This window comes from Pleurodeles waltl, chromosome 11 (genome assembly GCF_031143425.1).
Source record: "Pleurodeles waltl isolate 20211129_DDA chromosome 11, aPleWal1.hap1.20221129, whole genome shotgun sequence".
NCBI lineage: Eukaryota > Metazoa > Chordata > Amphibia > Caudata > Salamandridae > Pleurodeles > Pleurodeles waltl.
Genome location: NC_090450.1, coordinates 592113708 through 592140105, shown reverse-complemented (window position 1 = coordinate 592140105; position 26398 = coordinate 592113708). Strand labels below are relative to the sequence as shown.

The 26398-nt window shown below is 43.5% G+C and overlaps 1 protein-coding gene across 2 annotated transcripts in view; it reads right to left on the bottom strand.

The window, feature by feature from the left end:
• The window catches only part of ADD2 (adducin 2), a 309265-nt gene that overhangs the window by 137491 nt on the left and 145376 nt on the right, over window positions 1–26398 (bottom strand). For both annotated transcript variants that reach the window (XM_069214100.1, XM_069214101.1), the window contains exons 6-7: window positions 18227–18376; window positions 12282–12425 (exon numbers count right to left, since the gene is read on the bottom strand). In XM_069214100.1, coding sequence (XP_069070201.1) covers window positions 12282–12425; window positions 18227–18376 — 294 coding nt within the window. The remainder of the gene's footprint in view (window positions 1–12281; window positions 12426–18226; window positions 18377–26398) is intronic.

Here is a 26398-nt window from a genome sequence, read left to right as displayed (position 1 = left end):
CATACAGAAACATAGTGAAGAGCAGAGGCACAGCATAAAAGAGTAGAGGGGCACGCTAGCTGACCCTGGGCAGATCTAGAATAATGGGCACTGTGCAGCAGGCAGGGGGGCACATATTTATTTCTGGCTGATTCCCCAACCCCCTCCCCCCGGCCAAGAATAGAAGGCACCAGGGATGGTACTAACTATTGGCGTTGAGCGTAGCGGCCTATTCCCACACCGGTTACTGGCACACAGCGCAGTGTCTTACCCAGCTGTGGGGCCAGGCCTGAATATGCCATAATAAGACCAGGAAATAAATATTCCTCCCTGGTCAATGACAAAGCAACGCATCTGCGGCAGCAACGGCTCTTGGATGGGGTGGCTTGTAGAACCATTGAGGAGGTGACCCGGGCTCATTGGCCCCAGTAAAAAAGAGGAAAGAGACACAGCAGTTCTTTGCAGGTCAGTGGCGGAACCCTCTTACTCCACAAGGACACATACATGGCATAGCACCACCAATAAGCAGCATCACTGTACGACAGCCTAACATCCCATCATACTGAAATGATCTAGGTGATCCTTGAGGCCTGGCACTGAGGCCCATAGATGGAACACATGGGGAACATAATAAAGATTTAATGTGAAGCAGTATCTTAAGATCCAAACTTCATACCACGTGGTGGGTTGCAGTGGAGAAAGTGACCAGCATCACCACATGAGTGGGAAGGCCTGAACGGACAATATGACTCAGGCAAGTGACTCTTGGGGCAGTTGGCAAATCCTGCTCAACAACATAGGCCTGTGAATGAGGGTAAAACATTGATACCTGCTCGACCAAGGAGGTGGGCGAGGGAGATAGCCTGACATATGCTTTAGTCTGGAGAACATCCCTCTGGGCCTGTGTGCTGTGGTGCTCTAATATTTTATGCACATAGGGAAGCCTTGAGTTAAACATACTCATGTTACTTCAGATGCTCCGGAATCCCATGAGAACATGTCTGAGGAGGTTTGGGGGAGCGGATAATAGGTTGCCATTTATGCAATCCTAATTTGATAAAATTCTGACAGCCCTTGTGGACACCATAACTCCCCTCCAGCAAGATACAAGTGCTGCTTCAGTGGGGCTTAGGTTGCTGCAAACCTAGCACCATAAATTGGCAGAAAATGTGCAAGAAGCAGAACGGGGATAGAGGAAATCTGTCCTGCACAGACAGACCTCACACGACAGGTCGCAGCACTGACAGAGTGCATGTGTTGGAACATCAAGCGGAAGATGCGAACGGTCACAATAGAAGAAACAATATTTGCATAGTGGGACTTTTGAAGGAACGGAAGGGGAGGATAGGGTGGCATACCTTGAGAACTGGATCAAAATGGTGGTTGCACAGAACCCTTTTTTGCGCTGGAAGGCGGCCACAGGGGCTCTGCTCATCCCCTGGCAGGCAGCCATGAATGGTGGTTGCTAAGTTATTACACTTTAGGGAGAGGGACACAATGTTAAAGTGCGCACAACTGGAATGCCCCTACCAGATTGATAATAGAAAAGTGACTATGTTCTCAGATTACACGGCCGCAGTTCAAGATAAAAGGGCACCCTACTCCAAAGTGAAAAGAGCCCTCAAGGAAGGAGGCATGCAATACTACCTAATGTTGCCAGTCAAATAAAAACTTATATTAGAGGCGAAGACCCCTGAGGGGCATAGGACTGGCTGGATACATAAGTCTGGAACACCCTGGGAAGAAAAACAAAGCAAACCAAGAGAGGGATGAAGACACCCTAACAGGAGAACCCAGAGGCCCAGAAGCATAGGTCACCTGCAGAAACCGACCTAGACTCAGACTAACCATGAAAGAGCAGTGGCACTCCAGGCAGCAGCAGGCCTTGCTCAGCAGTGTAGCTCAGAACGGAGACAGCAATCAGGCTTAGGAGGATCTGCGACAGACTGAAGCAGAAAAATCAATTGGTGACGAGGATGGTCTTTAAGTGGTGACCCCACAAACTGCCGATGAAACTATTTGACATCCCACAAGCTCGTAGCCCTAACCAAAGTTCGACCATCAGGAATCCCTGGTTATTTGGCCACACATGTCACAGCAGTAGAGGTTGTGAGTTCACTGAGAGGGCCTGCAGCAAAATCTTAAGTAGCCCTTCATGAGTGGGAAGCTGGGAATACTACTCCAGCCTCCGCCCTATCGGATTATGGTGGGGGCCCGGTTAGACTCTAGAACACTGGGCACTCACTGCACCAGATGTAAGCACCTCAAGTGGGCCAGAGTGACATTTTGGCCATCATTCTATGGGAGCCTCTTCCCCACCACCTGTCCCACTACAGCAGCATGGTGGAACAGTACTTATGACATTATTTTCTTTATTCAACTTGATTAGTTTGGGCGGAAGGCCATTGCTGTTTGGCTCTGGGGTTGGGAAGTCTAATTTGGGGTATTTGTTTGTTTCTAGGCAGCTCTGGGAACTGTTTGAGTGGACACACAGAAGGCCGGGGCCCCAAGAAAGACTGGGACCTTCTTTCTGGCAATCTGAAATGTGATTTGGCAAATAGCTAATAAGACACAAGGTTTACTCTGAATGACTTGGAATGTCTAGGGGTTGGGCTCTGCTGCAAAACGTTATAAAGTCTATAGGTACCTGGGACGCAGAGGGATACACCATAGCAATGTTGCAGAAGATGCACATTGTAGGGTTAGCACTGACCGTCTGCACCATAGGTTGTGTGGACAGCTCTAAGCAACCTCCTACTTGGTTTATGCGAGAGAAGCACTGATATGGATCAGAGCAGGGGTCCTGCTTGAACTTACAAAAGAGGCTAGTTGATAAAGATGGGAGATATGTGTTACTCAACTGCAAATTAATGGGGAAGGGGGTAACATTGGGCTGCATATATGCGCCAAGTCAAGACAAGCCTCCATTCTTCCAGGCTGTGTCGGCCCTACTGGGCTTGATGATGTGAGGTGCCTTCTTTTGGGAGCAGACTTTAACTCCGTTGATGGTGTCCTTCTACAAGGAGCCCCTGCCCACAAATTGGCACCGGGGTTCAAAGACTGGTTGCATCATTGGGCTCTAACAGATGTTTGGCATATCTGGCACGGCCAAGATCATGATTTTTCATACTCCCCTCATATACATGACCTTCATACCAGCATGGATAGACTGCTATGCTCTGAGAGGTTGTGCCATTATGTGAGGTCCACGGAATATCAGGGGTGCATCCTCGCGAATCACAGCTCTCTTCTTCGGACGGGCAATCCCCTTATGGTGGCAATAACTTGCAGTGTTCAAGGATGATAGTTATAGGAAGACCTTGCACACTGCTATTACGGAGTACTTTGCAATGAATCAGGGGTCTGCATCGTCCACCCTAAAGAATGGAAGGCCTTTAAGGTTTTGGTCTTGGTTGGTATGTGTCAAACAGTGGGTGTTCGCTGAAAGATACATGGGGAACTAAAAACACTTAATTCTTCCATACATACCTTTGAAACGCCCAGAGGTCAGAACCCTCCACCTGTCAGTGGCTAACAGAGGCTCACAAACAGCATGATAGCATTCTGGACAGACTGAAGAGCCTTGACTATAAGGCTTATGTGGCTAAGACACTCAATGAGGAAGGCAAAACTGGAAGGCTACTAGTGTGGCTTATTTGCCCAGAGTTACGAGGCACACCTATCACACACCTAACAACTACTGCTGGGTCACATATTTACTCACCAGAACCAATTAACGACGAATTCTGAATTTACTATGAGGCTCTTTATGGGAGTCCAGAAGTCCTACCTTACCACCTACAGACTGGGTTCCTTGACTGTATATAGCTCTCGACTATCTCCTGAAGTGAATACAGCACTTGGGGACCAATTATGACTTTGGAAATATGACAAGTGGTCAAGGAGATGGTGTAGGAAGTTGGCTCGGTATGTACTATTTCAAAGTAAGAAATAGCATGCACAGAGTCCAAGGGTTCCCCTTAGAGGTAAGATAGTGGCAAAAAGAGATAATTCTAATGCTCTATTTTGTGGCAGTGTGGTCGAGCAGTAGGCTTATCAGAGGGTAGTGTTAAGCATTTGTTGTACACACAGAGGCAATAAATGAGGAACACACACTCAAAGACAATTCCAGGCCAATAGGTTTTTGTATAGAAAAATATATTTTCTTAGTTTATTTTAAGAACCACAGGTTCAAGATTTACAATCATTACTTAAAATGAAGGTACTTCACTTAGGTATCATAGGAACTTTGAATCAGCAAAATAGCATGTACAGTTTTGGAACAAATGGCAATAAGCTATTTTAAAACTAGACAGTGCAAATTTAAACAGTTCCTGGGGGAGGTAAGTATTTGTTAGTTTTGCAGGTAAGTATACCACCTACAGGGTTCAAAGTTGGGTCCAAAGTAGCCCACCGTTGGGGGTTCAGGGCAACCCCAAAGTTAACACACCAGCAGCTCAGGGCCGGTCAGGTGTAGAGGTCAAAGTGTGCCCAAAACGTATAGGCTTCAATGGAGAAGGGGGTGCCCCGGTTCCAGTCTGCCAGCAGGTAAGTACCTGCGACTTCGGAGGGCAGACCAGGGGGGTTTTGTAGGGTGGGGGGTGGCGGGACAAGTCAGCACAAAAAGTGCACCCTCAGCGGCACAAGGGCGGCCTGGTGCAGAGTGCAAACAGGCATCGGGTTTGCAATGGAGTTCAATGGGAGACCCGGGGGTCTCTTCAGCGAAGCAGGCAGGCAAGGGGGGGGGGCTCCTTGGGGTAGCCACCACCTGGGCAAGGGAGAGGGCCACCTGGGGGTCGCTTCTGCACTGGAGGTCGGATCCTTCAGGTCCTGGGGGCTGCGGGTGCAGTGTCTTTACCAGGCATCGGGTTCTTAGAAGCAGGCAGTCGCGGTCAGGGGGAGCCTCTGGATTCCCTCTGCATGTGTCGCGGGGGTGTGGGGGGATCAGGGGGGTCGACTCTGGCTACTCACAGGGTCGCAGTCGCCGGGGGGGTCATCCCTGTAGTGTTGTTTCTCCGCAGGTCAAGCCGGGGGCATCGGGTGCAGAGTGGAAAGTCTCACGCTTCCGGCAGGAAACGTGCAGTCCTTTAAAGTTTGTTTCTTTGTTGCAAAGTTGTTTCTTCTTTGGAGCAGAGCTGCTGTCCTCTGGAGTTCTTGGTCCTTTTAGATGCAGGGTAGTCGTCTGAGGCTTCAGAGGTCGCTGGACCCTGGGGTACGCGTCGCAGTTTTTCTTGAAGTGGGGAGACAGGCCGGTAGGGCTGGGGCCAAAGCAGTTGGTATCTCCGTCTTCTCTGCAGGGCTTTCAGGTCAGCAGTCCTTCTTTGTCTTTAGGTTGCAGGAATCTATCTTGCTTGGTTCTGGGGGCCCCTAAATACTCAATTTAGGGGTGTGTTTAGGTCTGGGGGGTTAGTAGCCAATGGCTACTAGCCCTGAGGGTGGCTACACCCTCTTTGTGCCTCCTCCCTGAGGGGAGGGGGGCACATCCCTAATCCTATTGGGGGAATCCTCCATCTGCAAGATGGAGGATTTCTAAAAGTCAGTCACCTCAGCTCAGGACACCTTAGGGGTTGTCCTGACTGGCCAGTGACTCCTCCTTGTTTTTCTCATTATCTCCTCTGGCCTTGCTGCCAAAAGTGGGGCCGTGGCCGGAGGTGGCGGGCATCTCCACTAGCTGGAATGCCCTGTGGCGCTGTAACAGAGGGGGTGAGCCTTTGAGGCTCACCGCCAGGTGTTACAGTTCCTACAGGGGGAGGTGAGAAGCACCTCCACCCAGTAAAGGCTTTGTTACTAGCAACAGAGTGACAAAGGCACTCTCTCCATGTGGCCAGCAACATGTCTGGTGTGTGGCAGGCTGGTAAAACTAGTCAGCCCACACTGGAAGTGGGGTATGTTTTCAGGGGGCATCTCCGAGATGCCCTCTGGGGTGTATTTTACAATAAAATGTACACTGGCATCAGTGTGCATTTATTGTGCTGAGATGTTTGATACCAAACTTCCCAGTTTTCAGTGTAGCCATTATGGTGCTGTGGAGTTTGTGTATGACAGACTCCCAGACCATATACTCTCATGGCTACCCTGCACTTACAATGTCTAAGGTTTTGCTTAGACACTGTAGGGTCATAGTGCTCATGCACCTATGCCCTCACCTATGGTATAGTGCACCCTGCCTTAGGGCTGTAAGGCCTGCTAGAGGGGTGACTTATCTATGCCATAGGCAGTGTGAGGTTGGCACGGCACCCTGAGGGGAGTGCCATGTCGGCTTAGTCATTTTCTTCCCACCAGCACACACAAGCTGGCAAGCAGTGTGTCTGTGCTGAGTGAGGGGTCCCCAGGGTGGCATAAGACATGCTGCAGCCCTGAGAGACCTTCCCTGGCATCAGGGCCCTTGGTACCAGGGGTACCAGTTACAAGGGACTTACCTGGATGCCAGGGTGTGCCAATTGTGGAAACAAAGGTACAGTTTTAGGCAAAGAACACTGGTGCTGGGGCCTGGTTAGCAGGCCTCAGAACACTTTCAAATCATAACTTGGCATCAGCAAAGGCAAAAGGTCAGGGGGTAAGCATGCCAAGGAGGCATTTCCTTAGAGATGGCACAGGCAAAACTCCGGGACCACATGGCTCCCAGCTGAATTTTTTTTAGGCCTTCTTGGATGTACTGGCCCCAACGCTGGAACTCCTATATGCAGACTCATTAGAAGAGGGGCATTTACCTTTGTCGACCAGGAGCGTATTGGAGGTTCCACTTCCTAAAACGGCACATAAAGGCACGCTCACCACCGCTTTCCATCCGTTGTCCATGCTAAACCTGGACTTTAAAATTCTTAGTAAAATATTGCCAAATAGAATTATTCCCTACATGCAGGTGCTCATACATGAAGACCAGAATGGGTTGATTCTGAAACGAAGCACATCCCTCAACTTGTGTACACTATTCCATGTGTAGTACCATCCAGATGGGCAGGCCCAACCTGAGGCCATGCTCATGTTGGTAGACCTCGAGAAGGCATTTGATTCAATAAGATGGGGCTTCCTAATAGGGGCCATGTGAAATATGGGTCTGGGAGAGGGATGGGTCAAATGGGTGACACTGCTTTATACCGAACCGATTTGCAAGTATAAGGATGGGGTTCACAATGTCCTCCACATTTGATATTTTTAGAGGGACAAGGCAGGGCTGCCCACTGTCACCCTTGCTGTTTGCCCTGCCCATAGAACCATTAGCTGCACTGTTCTGAGGAGAGGGTGACTGGGAGGGTACAGTGGTAGATGGACACCAACATATTATCTTGCTCTACGCGGATGACCTCCTTTTGTATATAGCAGATGGAATGAGAGGGGTAAATGATGTGGTCACTCGCCTTGAGGGGTTTGGGAGGGTGTTGGGCCTATGGTTGAACCATATGAAAACCTTCCAGTTCCCCTGAGTTAGGGATAACCAGGCCTCACAAAATATGCCACTGAGTCTTCTGTGTGAGCCCTGCTCCTTTAAGTATTTGGAAGTCCGCATATACTAGTCTACTGAGGATTTAAGCAAGGGCAATGTGGGTGGGGTGGAGGCGTACCGCTCAGTTAAAGTGTGTGTCTCCTTCTGGACATCGTTATGACTGTCACTGATGGCAAGAATTGCTGTCTCTAAAATGGTGGTGCTCTCTCGCTTTTTTATACTTTTTTGCACACTTGCAGATCAGTGTCCCGGTCACATGGTTCAGGCGAGTTGATGCCTTACTTAGGGACCTGATATGGGACAGGGGTCAGCACAGGGTTTTGCTTGAGATTCTGAGACATCCACAGGAGGAAGGGGGCCTTGGGTACCAGACTTCAAGTTGTATTACTTAGCAGCACAGCTGCAATGGTTTTCCAAGTTACCGGATAACTCCCACCTAAGTGCTTTGGATCAAATGGGCTTATTCCCTCGTCGAGACCTCTTAATACCGGTGTGCTAAGACGGGACGTGAATATTCCACACCCATCCATATTATTAAAGGCAGCCTTGTATTTTCAGAGAAGGTGCCAGGTAAGGAACCGAAAAGCGATTACATATGCCCCGGGACTACCATTGGTGTGCCTTCCACATGGCAAACCAGTAACTTGCTTTACTACTGCCAGACTGTCTGTCTGGACAGATGCGGGACTGGGTATGGTGGGGCACTGCTTTCAAATGGACAAGCTCATGCGAATGGGGCAACTCATGGACCAGTACAACCTACCCAGTAGCCAATTTCGGAAGTATGAGGCTTTAGCACGAACGTTCACAGATCTCTGGAACTGTTGTCAGAGGGAAGACAGGAGAGGGATCAGAAGGTGCCCCATAGCAGACTTCTGGACAGAGATTTTGGGATACTGGATACATCGGGATGATGACAATGAGTCAGAGCAGGTGGGCGGCAGCGAAGAAGAGAACTCACCCCAGAGTGATGGCACGGGTGAGGAAAACAATCTTAGAGAAGCAGAGAAAGAACCGAGGAAAAAACAGTGATTATTATTCCAAATAGGGAACACCGCTTAGCAACATCACGACCCCCACATCACACCCTTGGACTCAGGAAATACAATGATATAGCATATAGAGAAATTGACACTTTCAGACAGGCCAATTTTTTTGAAGAGTATCGCTGGCCTCCCGCAATACCAGACAAGACACACAGTTCCGCCGTAGTTTGACTTCAACTTAACTTTTTTTTTTTATGTTGCACATCCTTTATTGTTGAAGTGGATAAAATAACGAGGTTCTCATTCCCCCTTCACCACAGAGTGCTCTAACCAGTTAAGCACTATAAATGACTGCCAATACCTCACTTTTAAGATAAATGCAAAGTCGGAGAGAGTACACATGTTCACACTAAGGTAAACAACACCATAAGGAATCCTTATAAAATTAACTAGCTGCATATAAGGAAGTGGAAACCCTACAAGGCAAATGAGATCAACACACCAATGGAAGGTCACTTATTTAACAATCTGAGAAAAGTATTTATATGGCAAGAGATCATTATTAGGTACTTTTTTGTTAATGGATAAGTTGTTCAAAATACTAAGCTTGTATTGTTAAAATGATGATGATGATATATTGAATGAAACAAATGACAACTGTTAAATGCTAAGAACTGCCAATAAGGATAAAAAAACAAGCATTTGCAATGCAGTGGGTCTTGCATTTGCTTGAGTCAGAGCTATTAGCGTTGCAAACTCCTAACCAGACTTTTCTGGACACAAATTGAAAATGAAAAGTAAAACAGTTTCACATAAGCGAGCTGATTCAAAGCACCACGCCATAAGCATAAGGAGACACACAAAAGAAAAAAGAAGTTTGTTGGCAGTCAAAAGTGCAATTAGCCATGTAACAGGGTCGATGTCCAAGGCGGTAACCAAATCGCTCCAAGGAGGGACAAAAGTAAAACATTTACCAATGATAACAAAGGATTTTTGAAGGGCAAGCCCATGAAAGAGTAATAGTGATAAGCGTGAGGTGGGCGTGGATAAAAGCCCAAATAGAATACACATCGGAAAAAGCAGCGCCTGTACGCTGCTCTGCTCAACCTAAAAAAGAAGAGGAACAAATGACCCATATTCTCACTCTGTTAGCTATATCATTTCGGCCATTTGCGTGGGGTCTTGTCAGACCCTGTGCTATACAGGGTTCAAATGGACTTGTAGTATATTCTAAACATATTCTAAACTGCAAAGAGGTTATTTAAATGAAAATAAATTATATATGTACGCAATTTTATATTTATTGTAGGTCAGGATTAAACCGAGAGCTACTAGGGCTACAAAATGGGCTTCTGTTACAAGCATTTTTGATAAAGATGAATACATGTGATCACATAAAAGAGGAACCATGCTTATTTTGCCTTAAATATTTTTTCTAAAAAAAATCCATTCCTGTAAAAACATTAACTTTATTCATATTTGATGAGAAAATGGCTAAAACAATGAAAGAGTTCCAAGGTAAAGTTTAAGTTTAGATTAAATATTCCATGACGAGTAAATGGCGAAGAAGGAAATATTGCCACGTAATGGGAAGAGTCAATTTCCTTAAAAAGGATTAACTTCAGTCAAATATTAGAGTGAACTAAAAGGATATCCTGAAATTTCTGATTTAGCTCCAATGCTTCACATGTGTGATCAAAGACACTGACTTAAATCGTGTGATCTGGGACTGTCCAGTATTTGGGAAATTCTGGACCAGAGTTGTTTCCATGATACCTGAAGTCACAGAGGTGGCATCACATGAAAACCAGATGCATGCCTACTGGGACTATTATTGAAAACTAAGGAAGCCAAAAACATTAGCAAAATTGTAAACCTGACATACGTCTTGGTAAAACAGCAGATTGTGATGGCCAAGCATTTTACAATAAGTAAACCACAAAAGCAGCATAGTGGCCGGGTGGACTGCAAATCATGGGGAAACAAATTTTACTAGCTCTTTCTAACTAAACAGATAGATCACGTGAAAAATTAGGGTCAGATAATGTTCCAATGTGGTATCATCCTGACTATCAGATGATGTGCTTTCCCTGCAGACAGACACTTTGACAAGGTAATTTACAATGACAACTGATGACTACAATGGACTGGTGTTCACACTGCACAGGTGTCACGGGATGAAGGGGACATCCAGTGCTTAATTTGTGCTTGGTGTTTCTGAGGGCTGGCGCTTAGTTTTCTGTCTCAAGCATTTACTGCGACCAAAAGACACGTGGGAAAGACGGAGGAAGAGAAAAACAAAAAAGCATCAGAAAGGGGAAAAGCAGGAAGCTGCAAGGGTGAGCTGAAGGGGCGGGGAGTGGCTGTAAATGGATTGAAGCTGGCTTCAGGATTACACTGCCTCAGTATTATGTGATCACACTTTTAATTGCAGCAGTCGCAAGTTTAAGAGGAGAGCTTTGAGCACTGGCACCTTTTTATTTACAAATTAAGCACTGGGGACACCACACCTTGCCACTACCAAACACACAAATTCCTACTGTTGATCTACTGACCTGTGGAAGCAAGCATTAAGTGCTGTGAGACAAGTGGTTGCCCCACATAAACTGGAGCATCAAACCCTGCTGCCAATCGACAATCCCAGCACAGTTTCGTTCATCTACTTGATCTGTCTCATATTTGATTACTGAGCACTGCTATATCCTCACTAGAAATGCCAAAAACTGACAAACGTTGATAATGTTTGATCCGAGAAGACTGAGGTAAAATCAAAGTGTAATAAAACTGTGTGTTTAACTAAAAAAACTAAAAAACACAATGGCACGCAAGACAAACAGTCGTCGTCAGCAGATATTGGTGCCATGCCAGACCAACTAGGTTTACACAATGGCCGATAAAGAATACAGAACAGAATAGTAGAGAATAAAATGACAACGTTGGTGGATGATGTAACAGAATTACTCAGCATTTGTTTAATGCTGAACGATAACTGGTTACCGCTTATCCATCAACTTGTAGTCTCAGGTTAAAATTAAATTACAACTTTAAAGGGATGCTTATTCAATAAAAAATCTCCCTGTGCCTCACAAAAAATATCAATGTGATAATGTGTAATGTAACTGGTGCTCATGTAAAGCTCTCTAATACCTTCCGGTCGAGTTCGCACTGTTGACTGATGTCTGCATGGAAATCATTGCAAAATTTGCACTCTATGACCACTTTTAATCATCAAATACAGTAATCCTATTATTTAGAAATAGCTTTTTCATTTTACCGCAAGCCTGCACTCCTCCAATCATAGCTCCTGTCCCTAGTTAAACCCAACTCCTGCCAAATGTTAATCCTATATTGGAGGGTGGGGAGGTGAAGGGGAGCGGCTGGAGACTCTCAGCACAACCCGAGAAATAATAGGGGTCCATCAACCCCACAGGCAAGTTGCTGCGTGAGTCAGGCAAATGGATGTGTCAAATAATATTGCAAACTTCTGTTCCTAAACCACCCCCCCCCCCACACACACACAGTTTCAGCAGGATCTGTCAATCAATAAAGTGTTCACATTCTAGAGTCCACATAAAATGCAGAACTCGAAAATACATTCACGCATAAATTCCATACAATATGTAGATCAGAAAAAAACAATGTTAAATTAATGTTTTACAAACTGCCTTTAAACCAATCACTAACCTTTCAATTTCCAATAAAATTAAAAGTCACTTAAATTGATTTACAAGTGGTTAAGGTTAATGTCGATTTTAGAAAGTATCTTGTTGCACATCCATAAACAGAACGTGGCCACTACATACGTTTCAGCTACCAATATGAATAATGGTATATATGTTTAAAGTAATTTGAGCACGTATATACTACTCAACCTTGCACGTTGGGCCCAGGCATTTCTGAAGCTCAATCCTGTCAGTTTCCTCTTCCATGTCACCATTGTAATCAAAGTATACAACATCACCAACCAGCAGTGCTTCATGTGAGACTGGAAGAATACCACATTTCATCGCAGACACCTGGAGGAAACACAAAAACACACTTATCACACTAACACAATTAACATTTATTGTTGGCAAGTATGTATTTGTGGTAAAACAAATATATTATGTCTACTTCTCAATCACCACTAGAGCTACCATAAGCCAAAAATAACATCCAGTTATACATGAGGAAACAGTGCTTTCGGTTTTTAATGTAACTTAAGTATGATGAAAGTGCATCTGTATGTATTAGTTTTATGTATTTTAATGTATTGTTTTGTAACACGAAATGCCCTGATTACTTACCAGTAATCTTCATTACTGACAGTCCTGGCTATCACATTCTGGGGTACAGGTGCGTTTGCCCTCAATGCTACAGAGGTACTTTGAGCCCACAAAGGGGCTGGAACCTAGGCGAGGAGCGGCGTCTCCTAGACGAGGGACTGAGTCTAAGTGGTAGATTTAAAGTTTAGTCAGAAATTGGATATTCAAATACAGGGATGGACTGGGGAACCAAGAGCAGCTCTGGCAAAAAAGCTCAAAGAAGCCCCGCTCAATTCTACTCCTGTAATCTTGCTATATCCATCCATTCTCATTAATTTATTTTTTTCTCTACGTCTCTCGCCCCACCACCACGCTCTTTCTTTCTCTCTTGGAGTCTCCTTGTGCCTGCTACAATTGATCTCAGGGATATGGCACCAGGAGCAGCCTTGGATTCAACACAGCCATCCAAAGAATCCAGCCCCCTTGGGCAATGCCCAGTAAGTAGATTAAAAGACCTGTGGAGCCCTGTTCAAATACTGTCCGTATAACGAGATAAACTTCATGAAGTAAGAACTGTCATAAGAAACACGGATAAGAAGGTCCCAATTCTAGCTTTAAACCCAATCCTAATTCCTCTGAGAACGCGGACTTGCACGAAGCCTTAGTCCACATACAATCCCATAAATTCTTTCAATTAAATAAGTAAGCCTTTTTAAAAAAAAAAAAAACATAGAAACATACAAATCCACACCAATATAGATACGTAACACGATGTGGCGCTTTTTAAAGAGGTGTGTTTTTAGCTCGTCCCTGAGCAGGGTTTGTGAGGCCATAATAGATATAGACATATTGTTTCAGATCCTGGGTGCATTGATAAAGAAGGTTTGCGTCTGCAGTCTAGTTTTTTCTTTTCTGCACATTATTGCCTCCAGTTTAATGATGCCAGGTAAACCCTCGACTGGCTTGCTCCCTTTCAACTCTGTCCTCTTTATGAGTGTGCTTTGTGCACATCTCCAATCTGCTCCTTCCTAACCCCAGACTGCGATCTCATGCATGTTGTCTGCCTTATGCCTCCTGCCTCTGTTTTTTTGCCTCCAATCAGTGTGTTCTTGCCTCCTGTGTTCCCATGCCTCCTGTCTGTGTGCTCTTACATCTAGACTGTGCCCCCATCGGTGTGTTCTTGCCTACTCTGTGTCCTTGCCTCCTATCTATGTATTCCTGCCTCCTGTCTGTGTTCCTGCATACTGTCTGTGTTCTTTTATCTTGTCTGTGCCTTCATGCCTCCGGACTATGTGTTCTTGCCTCCTGTCTGTCTCCTCATGCCTCCTGACTGTCCTCATGCTTGCTGTCTATGTGTTCATGTATGCAGTTAGACAGCCAGTTATAACTTAGGTAGGGATTGGACTAATAATGGATTTACTGGTTGTTAGAAATGCGGTCTTTGGTTGGCAGTCAGGTTACCCCCTGTCCAAGCAAGGACCCTCACTCTAGTCAGGGTAAGTCACACACAATCCAAATTATCCTGTGCCCCCTCTCTGGTAGCTTGGCAGTGAGCAGTCAGGCAATGGGTAAAGTATTTGTGCAATAAATCATGCAAAAACACAGTAGAACACCACAAAAATACACCACCCAGTGTTTAGAAAAATATATAATATTTATCTGGTAATATGCAGGTCAAAAACGATCAAAATGCAATAAATATATGTTGAGACATCACTGTAAAAATGATATAAAGTGTCTTTAGTCTCTTAAAAGCAATAAATGTCTCTTGCAAGCACAAGGTACCTGGTTTGAGTTCAAAATCTCGACAAAGAACCGCAGAGAAGGAGATGCATGGAAAACAGGAAGGTGTGCGTTGATTTCTCGGCGCTCGGTCTTGGATCCTCTTCGGGTTGCGGGGTTTTCGGACGCCCTGGGGACAATGCATTGAAATCCGGCATTGACAGGACGAAGTCATAGGGGCTGCGTCGATCCGGTGGGCGTTGCATGAAAATTTCTACCGCATGGCAGGCGCTGCGTTGATTCCTCTCAGGAAGTCAGGCTGCGTCATTCCGGCTCGGCTGTCCGTTGATCCAGTGGGCCATGCTTCGCATTTGCTGGCGCTGCGATCTTCTCCTTATGAAGTCGGGCTGCGTCGTTCCGGTTCGGCGTGCAGTGAATTTTTCATCGCGTCCAAATACCCCGCAACCCAAAGAGGATCCAAGCCTGAGAATCAGAAATCAACGCAAAGCCTGTGCTGTGTGGAAAAGCCTCAACAAATTGTCTGTGTGCGCCCAAAGAAAATGACACACACCTCCCCTTTTTCCACGCATCTCCTCCTCTGCAGTCCTGTGTGGATAATTTAGACACAAACCAGGTACTTTGTGCTTGCAAGAGACACATTGCTTTTTAAGAACTAAAGACTATTTATCATTACAAAAGTGATATTTCAACTTGTATTTATCAAATCATGATCGTTTTGACCTTAATCTACTCAGATAAATATTCTATATTTTTCTAAACCTGTGTGGTGTATTTTTGTGGTGTTTGCACTGTGTTATTGCTTGATTTATTGAACAAATACTTTACACATTCCTTCTAAGTTAAGCCTGACTACTCAGTGCCAAGCTACCAGAAGGTGGCCACAGGATAATTTGGACTGTGTGTGACTTACCCTGACTAGAGTGAAGGTCCTTGCTTGGACGGGGGTAACCTGACTGCCAACCAAAGACCCCATTTCTAACAACCATGGAAAAAAGTTGGGCACATATACCACTTCATTGTCAAAACCTAGCTGAACACAGAAGGGCCAGGCTGAGAGTTTAACAGGCAGATTTGGGGACATATTTTTGAGCCCCTTGTGCCATCGTTGCATCACTTTTTGTGATGCAACAGCGGCGCACACCTTGAAATCATATATATGAGGCCACACAAAGCCACTTTGAATGGCCTCATAGATATAACGTAAGGCAAAGCGGCGCAAATAGCTGTGTTGCCTTACTCTGCGTTTGGGAGGTGTTCTATGGATGTTGATCCATCCCCAGATTTACAAGATCTTGTAAAACTGGGCATGCGCTAAAACCTTACACCTCTCCAGATATTTCTCCTCGTATTTCCTCTTTCTATGTGTGCTGCGTTCTGCTGCACACATAGAAAGAGATAAAAGCCTCCCAGTATAGTTTTTGTGCAGGAAGGTGCCCCTTCCTAGACAAAAACAATCCTGCCCACAACTTATACACCCTTGCACCATGGTTCAAGGATGCCTGCATTGGTGCTAGGCTACCAAAATTCACCAGCACAGTGGTATAGGACAGGAATGTGCTGTACTGCATAGATAAAGCACATTCCTGCCCTTTCCCCTTGATGCAGGGGAGCACAGCAAAGTGAATTGCTGTGCTGCCCTGCATCAAAAGCACCTGAATATGGGCCTTAGAGCCCAGAGGTGCAGGTGAGAACATAGAGATTGCCATGCTGGAGTAATCTGTTCCTATTACTAACAGCTTTAAGGCTTGCTAGGGGAAAGGTCGAAGGGCAAGCTGGCACCACTGCTAGCAGGCTACTAAGGAGCTAACTCAGATCCACTATAAGTGATTTGCTGAGGGAGTGAATAGGAAATAGGTTACAGTCTGAAAGCATATGAAGTGAGACGGACTGCACTAACGTGACTGAGCTAGCAGAGGCTCCAAAAGGTGGCCTTTGTGAAAGTCACAATGCTGTCTGAAAGCCCACAGAATTGTATGAAAGCCAGAAGGGAAATATCAGAACATTCTGACATAGCCGGTGTGGAAGAGGGGAGGCAGACTGGCTTCATGTAGTTCATTGGCTTCAACAGAGTGGAACTTTCTCACAGTGTGACTAATAGTGACTCCCAGCAGCTTAGTGAAACGTACAGTGAGTCTTACACAAGTTAGTGAATGAGGATTACGCCTTGTGCATAACACTTGCTCCTAGTCAATGAATAAACCTTACTTTCTGGTTGATATTAGGAGTATTACATTTCTCATTTTAAAGGACCTCTTATCTATTTGGATATGGCACTGTAGACTGCTTAGCCAGTATAGGCCAAATCCCAGTGCGGGTTCTGACTTCCTGGTGAAGTATGGCAGAGAAGGGTCACAAAAGAGAAAGAACCAAGAGAAATAAAAAAGTAGGTGGAGATGATGTTTTATCTTCCAGGGTTCAGAAAGTCAAACAGCAGGATTCACCCACAAATGTTTAGACCTGCATCACCTATAAGTGAGTCAGTGCTTGAGGCCCTGATCAAGACTGGGGCCTCCTTCACTTGAATAGAAGACAAACTATACAAACCAAATACATTAGCGGTGGCTTTCCAGAGAACAAATGGCCAGTTCAGGGAACACTATTATACAGTTGAACTACAGAGGCCTTTTACAGGACCACAAGACCAATGCCATTTTTACATCTGACATTTTTCTTTAGCATCTGGACTAATGTAGTGGATCTTACCTTCATCTAAGAATGCTTCTGTTCCACAAATATGCACAGAGAAGAGTTCAACAGAATCTTCACATATTTCAGTCTGTAATTTTGTTACACTACAAAGTTATTGTCTTCTAGGCTTTGTACATGAAAAAAAGCATTCTGGATGATCTTTATTCATCCTAAAACTCTGTAAAGCACTCTAATACCCACTGGGTCCAGTTCACGCTATTTAAAACGACAAATAATTGAGTAGACCCTCAAAAGAACACTATAGGATGGTACCAGATAAGAATTCTGGGCCAGATAGAGGGCTTGTAGGATGAAGTACTGAGATCATGTATTAAGTAGAGGGAGCTGGAGCTGTTAGATCTTGAAGTGAAAGACAGAGTTAAAGAATCACAAGGCCCTATGGCATGGCTTGTTCTAACAACATGAGAGACAACCAATGATATTTCAGATGATAATGACAGAGAAGGTGGTAAAAGATAAGGGAGAATTCTCATTTGAGTAGCACCAAAAAACAAATATTCTCAGACATAGCACTGCAAAATATGAGGATGCAGTTATGTACAAATAATGCTTTCTGGAAAGAGAAATATGGATTAGCTTACTCCATGCTGTCACAGTCAAAATGACTTAGAAAAGGGCCAAAGAAACTGTTTTGGGACTTTGATGGCAGAGACACTTTTGGGAACATCACAGCTTTGGTCTTATTACGAGTGCACCAGTAATCCTCCATATACCTCTGTCTCTGGAACTACAGATAATTGGGGAATCAATAAATGTGGGGTGGCATTACTTGGTGATAAAAGGATGAGCATAAAGGCCTCCTAAGGGCGGTGGCATCTCTTGAGGGGAGCCAGATGGGGCCTCCGCACGGCTCCTTTTTGTCCTGCCCCCAACATTGTTCCCTGCCACCATCACAGCTGCTGAATGTATCAGGAGGTGACACAGAAAAAAAAAGACATTACCTTGTCATGGCTGGTTATTAGAGAACACAAATGCAAGCTACTACCCCCCCTCTGGGTATCAGTATATGAACTTGGGAAACTTTCTAATAGTAATTCATTTTATAGGCCAATCATTAAAACAAGCATTCACTCAATGTCTGCCCAGTGGCTTTGGAAGCAAATACAAAATAAACATCTTACCGCTGCAGTTGCAGGAGTGTGTAAGTGGATGATACACCTCACATCAGGCCTAGCTGCGTATATAGCTGAGTGCAGGCTGAATCCAGAAGCATCCGCTTCAAAATTGGTACTTCCCTTTTCAACCACTTCTCCCAGAATGTTTACCTTTACCTGTGATGTAATAAAGTGCACATAAATGTAATCATCAACAATTATGTCAAATAAAGAGGGTTTAACCCAAGTTGAGATCATTATACACTTGTAATGAACACATCCTGATTTCTGGAGGAAAAATCTCACACTTTGTGGGAGAATCTGCCACCTGAATTACATCCACAAGACAATATTCCTGTAGTAAAATAAATAATTTACTGAATTATGCTCCAGATGAAGCATTTTCTGTCAGAAATTAATGGATTTAGATTACCATCAAACTCTAAATTTGTCTAGCATGAGTAGCTCATATGTCAAGAAATGAGAAGCCTCTGAACACACAAACATTCAATTAAGAAACAGGGTGACATTTAAAAACTGAAAATGCATACTGTTCTGAAACAACCACATTGTTCAAGGTCTCGGACTCGAAATCTGTGGGCCTAACTCACAAATTTTTTTGCACACCTAAGGTCAGCGTAGTTGGGTATTTGCGCTACCAAATTCCATATCCTGATCCACAGAGTCAAGATAAGTGGAATCATAAAACCTTAAAGGGCTCCACAATGGGAGATTTATCATCATTATAAATCTATGGTTAAAAGCAACAACAAAAATGTGTCTAGGTTGACTACAGGTGTGAAAGCCCCTGCCGCACTAGTGCAATGCCCTGCTTCATTTCAACATTTCCAAATCACTGTGTATGTTTTCCTGCACCGGATACTTCTGTCAGAGGGTCCCTGACAGGTGGTCTACAAAAGGATCATCCTATTGCCATGTACTAAAATACCCATGTCCTGGCCACGACATGGCTTGCAGTTGGTGGCAGCTGATTTATAGCTTTGGTTTACTGCTCAGGTCTTTTTACCCGCAACCCAGCTTCAGGATAGTAATTACCATCACTCCCTGGTAAATGTGTGCAGTCTATCATCAATGGAACCTCTCACTTTCCCTAGTGTGAGAAATTTGTGTTGGTATGTAGACTGAACGTCCCCACATATATGTGCATATTCAGGATGGTATTTTGCAATGTTAGACATTTGGGCCCTTAGACAGTTTTCTCCACCTATTGCTCTGCATAGCACTGTGCTGCTCCTTCTTCTGTCCCGTCCATGTTGAGGCCACTGTAGGGGCGTATTTGTGTTTCTGGTCCTCGTCAACAGAACCTTCAAAGGGACAAGGAAAGAATCTTTGTGTTCACTACCATGGAAAATTTATTTTTGACAGGTATGGTCTTGCCCTACAAGAACCAACACCATAACAATGCTGATGGCCACGGACACTGTGAAAAAGGGATACACCTGCTACTTAAATCCAGAAATCCTGTTATCAGCTCTGACAAGGCAGCTGAAATCCTAGCAACAGCCCTTAATTGGCTGAAGGTGTGTATAAGAGAAATATATAAGCCCTTGTTGTAACATGATGCTGAAAATGACCATAATATAAGAGATACTGTGAACATGATTACATTATCGCTGTCATGGGACAGAAGTGTATATGAAGGAAGCTTGTTTGGATTTGATTGGATCCCTTCATCTTTCATGTGCTACATCAGTTCAGAGCAGCTGGTCAGTGTAGTAGATAACCACTGTCTGCTGGTGTAAGTTGACCCTGTGAGCCAGTTCACCATTTACTTCATGTGTTAGCTCTGTGCATTAGCCAAAAGGGGGAGGATTGGACCAGGAGCAGCAACCTTGGTTGCTCATCCACAGAATCAGTTGAGGACTCAAGGACTGAAAACAGTGGCCACTGTTCCAGCAACTTGAAAGCGAAAGAGCAAGATTGAAGCGTATGGTATGGTAAGAATATGCCGTATTCACATTAGACTCAGCTGCATTGAATGATGGCATGGAGATGTCTGCTTGTACGATGATTTTGCTCAAAGACCAGAATGTGGCTTCCAGTGCTGTTCCAAGGACCAGCGCTAGATCAAACAGAATTTTCACCGTTCTTTCTACATCTCTCACAGAGCAGAAGCAGATTATATTGCATCTGAACAGTGTGAGGGAGTCTCTTTTGAAGTCTATGTCTAAGTCAGGAGCTCCCATGACAATTGGTGGCCAGGGAGTTGTGCAACGGTTTGTGGAGCTCAACTGCACTCTTTTGGTCATTAGAAAAAGCAAGGCTAACTGACTTAAAATCTTAGCTGAACTTTCTGACTCTGACAGAGAACAGACACTAGGGCCTAGGGCACTCTACAATTACCAAAAACGCCATGCACTTAGAGGTTTCGACTGCGCAAGCAAAGCCTGCAAAATTAGAAAATTCAGATTGGCCCTTCTTTTGACACTGCTGAACATTAAAGTGAATAAATAAAGTGATAGCACTGCCTGAATGTTCAAAATATTTAGTGCCATTGGGTGTTCTTCGTATCTGAGTCTCTAAATGTTAATCATTCCCTAGAAGTAAGCCTTAACTGATCACCCTTACCACACCCTGAGAGATGAAGCCTACATAGGAGGCTCTTAGTATTTCTGTGAGTTTGCTGTAGAGTGGGGTTCCTGAGGTTCAAGGGACAGCAAGCAATACTTTTTACAAGAATTAGCCAGTTGCTCCTGATTCGCCTTGGAACGCTGACATATGGATTGACAGGGATCTTGCAAAATGTCTGTAACATCCAAGAACTCAAGTTGGGGGGCATTTCCAAAAACACCTCTGTGCATTAATTTCTGTCCTAGAAACACTTGCTGTTTTTAAAATGGGAAAGGGTGGAATAATTGTGTTACCTGGGTGGACATAAGTAAAGAACACTCCTAAGTTGCATGGCTATGTGGGACAAGCAGTTTCATTGAAGGAAACATTATTTTCCCTGTGGAAAAAAGAGAATATGCTAAATGTTCAAATTACTATTCTTTTATGCAGATGTTCTACCATTCAGGGGTCACATATATCTTGATCCTTAAAAGAGTGGAGGAATGGGATGAGGTGTTTTTTCTACTGCTTTGTTGACTTTCACAATGTTTTTAACACAGTCAACTGATGCTCCCTTCAGTTAAAACGTGTTCCACTGTGTATACTAGAGGTATTGCTATGTCTGATAAGGAGGTTTTGTTCATCAACATGTGTCAGGATGTTGTTAGGGATGGGTGGAGCCATTTCCCATGAAATTAAAATGCTAAACTGTTACAAGAAGAAATCTGTTCTTGCTATAGACCAGACATCTGTTATGCTACAACAACCAGCAATTCAAACCAGCTACAGCTTACTGTGAGAAAAACAAACTATGTATTAGCAAGAAAAAGACCCAGGTGATGTGTTTGGATAAATCGAGCATCATGCGTGAGCAGTGGTTACAGAAAACCCATCCACAAATAGGAGATCAATCAATCATAGTATTTGTAAAGCAAGGCTTATCGCCTCTGGTGGTTTCTTGGCACTCAGGGTTGTCGCTGTGTGTCCGAGCAAGCCCTCAAAGAGCCATGTTTTCAGTTTCTTCCTGAAGCCGAGAAGGGTGCATGAGGTGCGGGGGGCTTGCAGAAGGACAGTCCCCAGTTGATAAGCTTGGGTCTGATGTTGTGGGGGGCTTTGTAGGCAAGTGTGAGAATTTGCACCTCTTGTGCACCGGCAGCCAGTGTAGACTTTTGAGAAGGGGGTGATGTGGGTTCTTCTGAGAAGGTCTAGGACGAGTCTCACTGCTTCGTTCTGGAAGGACTGGAGGCAGAGGAGGAGTTGGGTGGGGAGTCCAACGTAGTCTAGTCTCCTGGTAATGATGGCTTGGATGACTGTTTTTCTGGTTTCAGGGGGGATCCATTTGAAGATCTTACATAGCATGCGGAGGTTGTGGAAGCTGGGGAATGTTAATTGGGGATAATGTTCACACAGAATCTTAATCAGAAAGTCAATAAACAACTAATATGTAACAATGTGATTTCTGTAATGAACGTATTGCTTGGGTTTAACAGTGCACATGGTGGCCTTGCAGTTGTCCTCATTATGCCTTAAGAGACAAACGTTGTTCTGTTACTTTTTAAGGACTTCCCATTATGACATTTGAGACTTTGGTAAATCTTACTACATTTGAGGGCCAATGGTGGAAAGATCTATGTAGCCATACAATAATATTGTGATGCATGCACTAAGAGGGGAATTGGGTTTGATGCAGTTGCATGAACTAGTACTGGTGGCACTTGTGAAGTTGTTGTCAGACCCTTAAAATGGGTGATACAATCATGGTTGGTGAATGTTTGAAGGAAAACCTGACTTGACATATGACCTTACATAATTCATTGGTAACACTGTATAAAACATATGAAGTTTTTCATGTTATGACATATAAAACCTCAGCACAAATTATTGACACACAAAAAATATGAGGTTGAATGAGGTGTCATTAACACGGAATCAGCGGATTGGTTAAACTGTAATAATTGTAGGGCTCTCTATGAAAGGATAGTAGTACAATAGGAGCTGTCTTAAATCAAGAGGAAGACCTCACTGAGAAAAATTTTGGAATTCCAAATGAACCAAAGAATACTTTTTTTTTTAACTGTAACAGTTCCTAATATGAGATCTCCACTTTTAAAATTTAAGCAAATCGATCCAATCCAGAAAGATTACATTATTACTATATATATATATCCAGAAGCATCTGCTTCAAAATTGGTACTTCTCTTTTCAACCACTTCTCCCAGAATGTTTACCTTTACCTGTGATGTATATGTGTATATATATATATATGTATATGTGTATATATATATATATATATATATATATATATATATATATATATATATAAAGACTTCTTCGAAGAAAAACAACTTGTAACACTCTGAGCTCAACACCAGATGTCAGAAGAGATATGCATAGCATGTGTATCTGCAGCTACACATGCCATCGAACACACACATATATATAAAATATATAAGCTTAATAATGGTATACGTTTTTAGGACTGCCTCCTAGGAATGTCTGTTAATCCCCAAAAGTTGTAAATCTAGCCAGAGCCGAACGGGAGTATAGTTCTAGCTTTAATAAAGTAGCCCCATCAGTCAGTAAAACAACAAGTGTGACTAGAAATATTCACCATACCTCCAATGCAATCCTGCACCACAGAGAAAAAAAAATATGCACCTAATTAATAATGCACCTAATAATAGTGGAAGAAAACAAAACAATAAGTTGAATAAATGCAGTTTATCTACAGTTTTCATTTTTTTTTTTATGTACACATTTAAGTTTTACAGTTCATCATGTGATGGAGTTTTAAACATTGCCAAATCAAGTAAAGCAGTAACCTAACTGTAGCATCTGCTCCCACAGGTGGATTTCACCTAGTGGAAGCAGATAATTATGTTTAGTTACTCTGTATATAAGTTATCAGATAATTTTCAAAAGGTGGAGATAGCGGAGTGTCAATGTCATATCAATCATGGGAGAAATTACATATGAAATACAGCAATCCAAAGTCCAGAGGTAAAAGTATGACAAACAAACATATAGTCAAAATCTGAGCCAAATAAGTTGTATGGCCCAATAGGGAGAGGCACAACCTCACCTCACAGTTACTCTGTATGTTGCACAATTCTACTCAATTCTTTATCCGCCCACAAATTCATTGCTACCTGTTGAGTAAAATTTCTAAACATGCCATGAGCATTAATTTGTGACGGGCCACAAGCCTGGCAATTTACTCAGTAATGCGTGGTAGATCTGCACACTCACATGTACCTGAGGAGTGCTGGCAACCCTTAGGTCTTGTACTGGTGATTGATGTGTGACTGGCACATTTTTACTAATAGCCTGCTGCTAGAACTAGACAGAACAGTGGAGGGGTAGAACTGAGGCTTAGGAGAAACATCAGAAAATGTGTTTTAATGGAAAGAGTAATAATGTATATAACAGCCACCCTACGCACGTGGTAAAATAAAAGAGTAAATTAAATTAAATTATCTTGTTTGTGTCATGAGAAGACAGTAAATAGGCAGACCAGATGGAATATTCTGTTTTCTGACTCCCATGTGTGATTTGATATTGGCCATCCAATATACTTGTTCTTTATATATAGTTACTTCGTCATCAACATCTGTTCAATCGCGTACTTTAACAAATGTTCACATATTTTTATTCATGGATAAAAATAACATTTGTTTTGATCTGGACGAGAATATTCAAAGCAGCTGGTTGCACAATATGACTGATCCAAGCAAATTGCTTTCGATAATACAACTGAAGGATAACATGATTATGAATTGGTACATGTTTTATTTTCATTTTGCTATTACATTTTACATAGTTTGGTGCACGTCACATTGTCACAGCAGTAACGCTCCTTGTTTTGATCAATTTCGGACTTTTTCCACTCTCTGTGGTGTTATCGGCTTCATTATATGCCATTTCACATTCTCATGCCTTTCATGTTATAAAACATTGACCTTCAAACTACAGGTCATAAACTTTACGGTTGACAACTTGTGTCCTTGCTCTGATGTACTCCTGCCCTGATGTACATCTTCTTCTCAGTTGATCTGGGTTATTCACTGTAGGTTCTATAGCTAATCACTAGTCTGTACACTGGAAGTTCATCAGTTTTACATTCTGTAGTTGAGCACCATTCGGGGAAGAAAGCGATGTGTATACATGTTCCTGTTGTAGTGGTGCCTGACAGCTTATGGTTACCATTACCAAGTGTGGCTTCACTTACCGGGGAAGGATAACACCATTTCTTCTCAAGACAGAATCTGTCGAAACAGTGCACTTTTACCTCTCCGTAGGAAAGGCTGTCCTCAGCTCATCACGTCATTATTCGCCTCCATTCTTCCACTCCTGGTGTGGTAGTGGTTTTCCGTATTAAGGCATTACTTAATTTATCAAGTATGAGCAAGAGATTTCTCAATTTGTTCCCTATTCTTCTCTTCTTGGTTCCTGACAACTAGTCCAGATGGCACCATTCTGGTTTTAGGCGAACCTCTCTTTATGTGAAATCAGGTACTATGCCTTTGACAGATCCCTAATATCAGGTCATTACTAGACACTCCCAAATCGTGTGGGGAAACCCTGCTTGCACTTGATTGCATCTCTGCGCACACTAATCGTCCTTTTTTTAAGAGCGGATTGGTTAGATTAGGCCTCGCATCTTCCTTTTGGTCCACCTCCAATGTACAAAGGCTCACTACATGATGTTTTATTTACTGTTATTGTGCTTATTTTATGTCTCTACACTCCCACAGGCATCGGCCCCTTAACCAGCTCCTCGTATAATAGAAAAACACCTAGCCAACCCCAAAACAAAAATGATTTTTCCTACCCACGGCCCCTCAGTGTTCCTCACAATGTTCTGCCCATGGCTTGTCTGTGTACAATGTTACATGGCTCACTCCATCAACATACACTAAGGGGGCGTCACTACCAGACCCTGAACTAAATAAAGAACACAACTAAGCTGTTCACTTAGCTCAAGCTAACACGGTGTGAAATGTATTTTCTGTTGTGCTTTAGCCACATTTTTAAATTGTGCAGAAAACAATCGACACTACACGTAGTAGCACATAAGTTGCTATGTAAGGTTGCCACCAAGCCAGAACTTCCCCTACATTATAAGCATTTTCATTTAAAATGCTAATTAAACAGTTTGGAAAGTCGGCAAAAGTTCACGTTCCCCCTTTTCAAATGTAAACTTAAAACAGCAAATGAATAGCTGCATGTTCATTAGAATTTCAAAACCATTCTTACTGGGTTATTAAAGCAAACCATGACAGAGTTGCCATGTAAGACAATACAGTAGATGCTGCAGCACCCAGGATATAATGTACTGCGCAGCTAAACACTGATGAGGTCCCAGAGGTGAGACCTATTGGCTATGCCAATGCTTGTTTGTAGTCTGATATCTGCAGGTGTTATTCCTGCAAGAGAGCTATTTTCAATTTACGCCTTTCCGACTATTTGAGTATTTTATATAGTTTGGATGGATTGTTCAAACCACAAACATTTAATGTTATTTTGATGTGTGATTACTTTTTGTGTTGGGGCAATGCTCTCAGTGTCAGCGGGGACAGCCTTGTAGTGAATGCCAGGTGTGTTACCCAGGATTTTCTTCTACAAGTA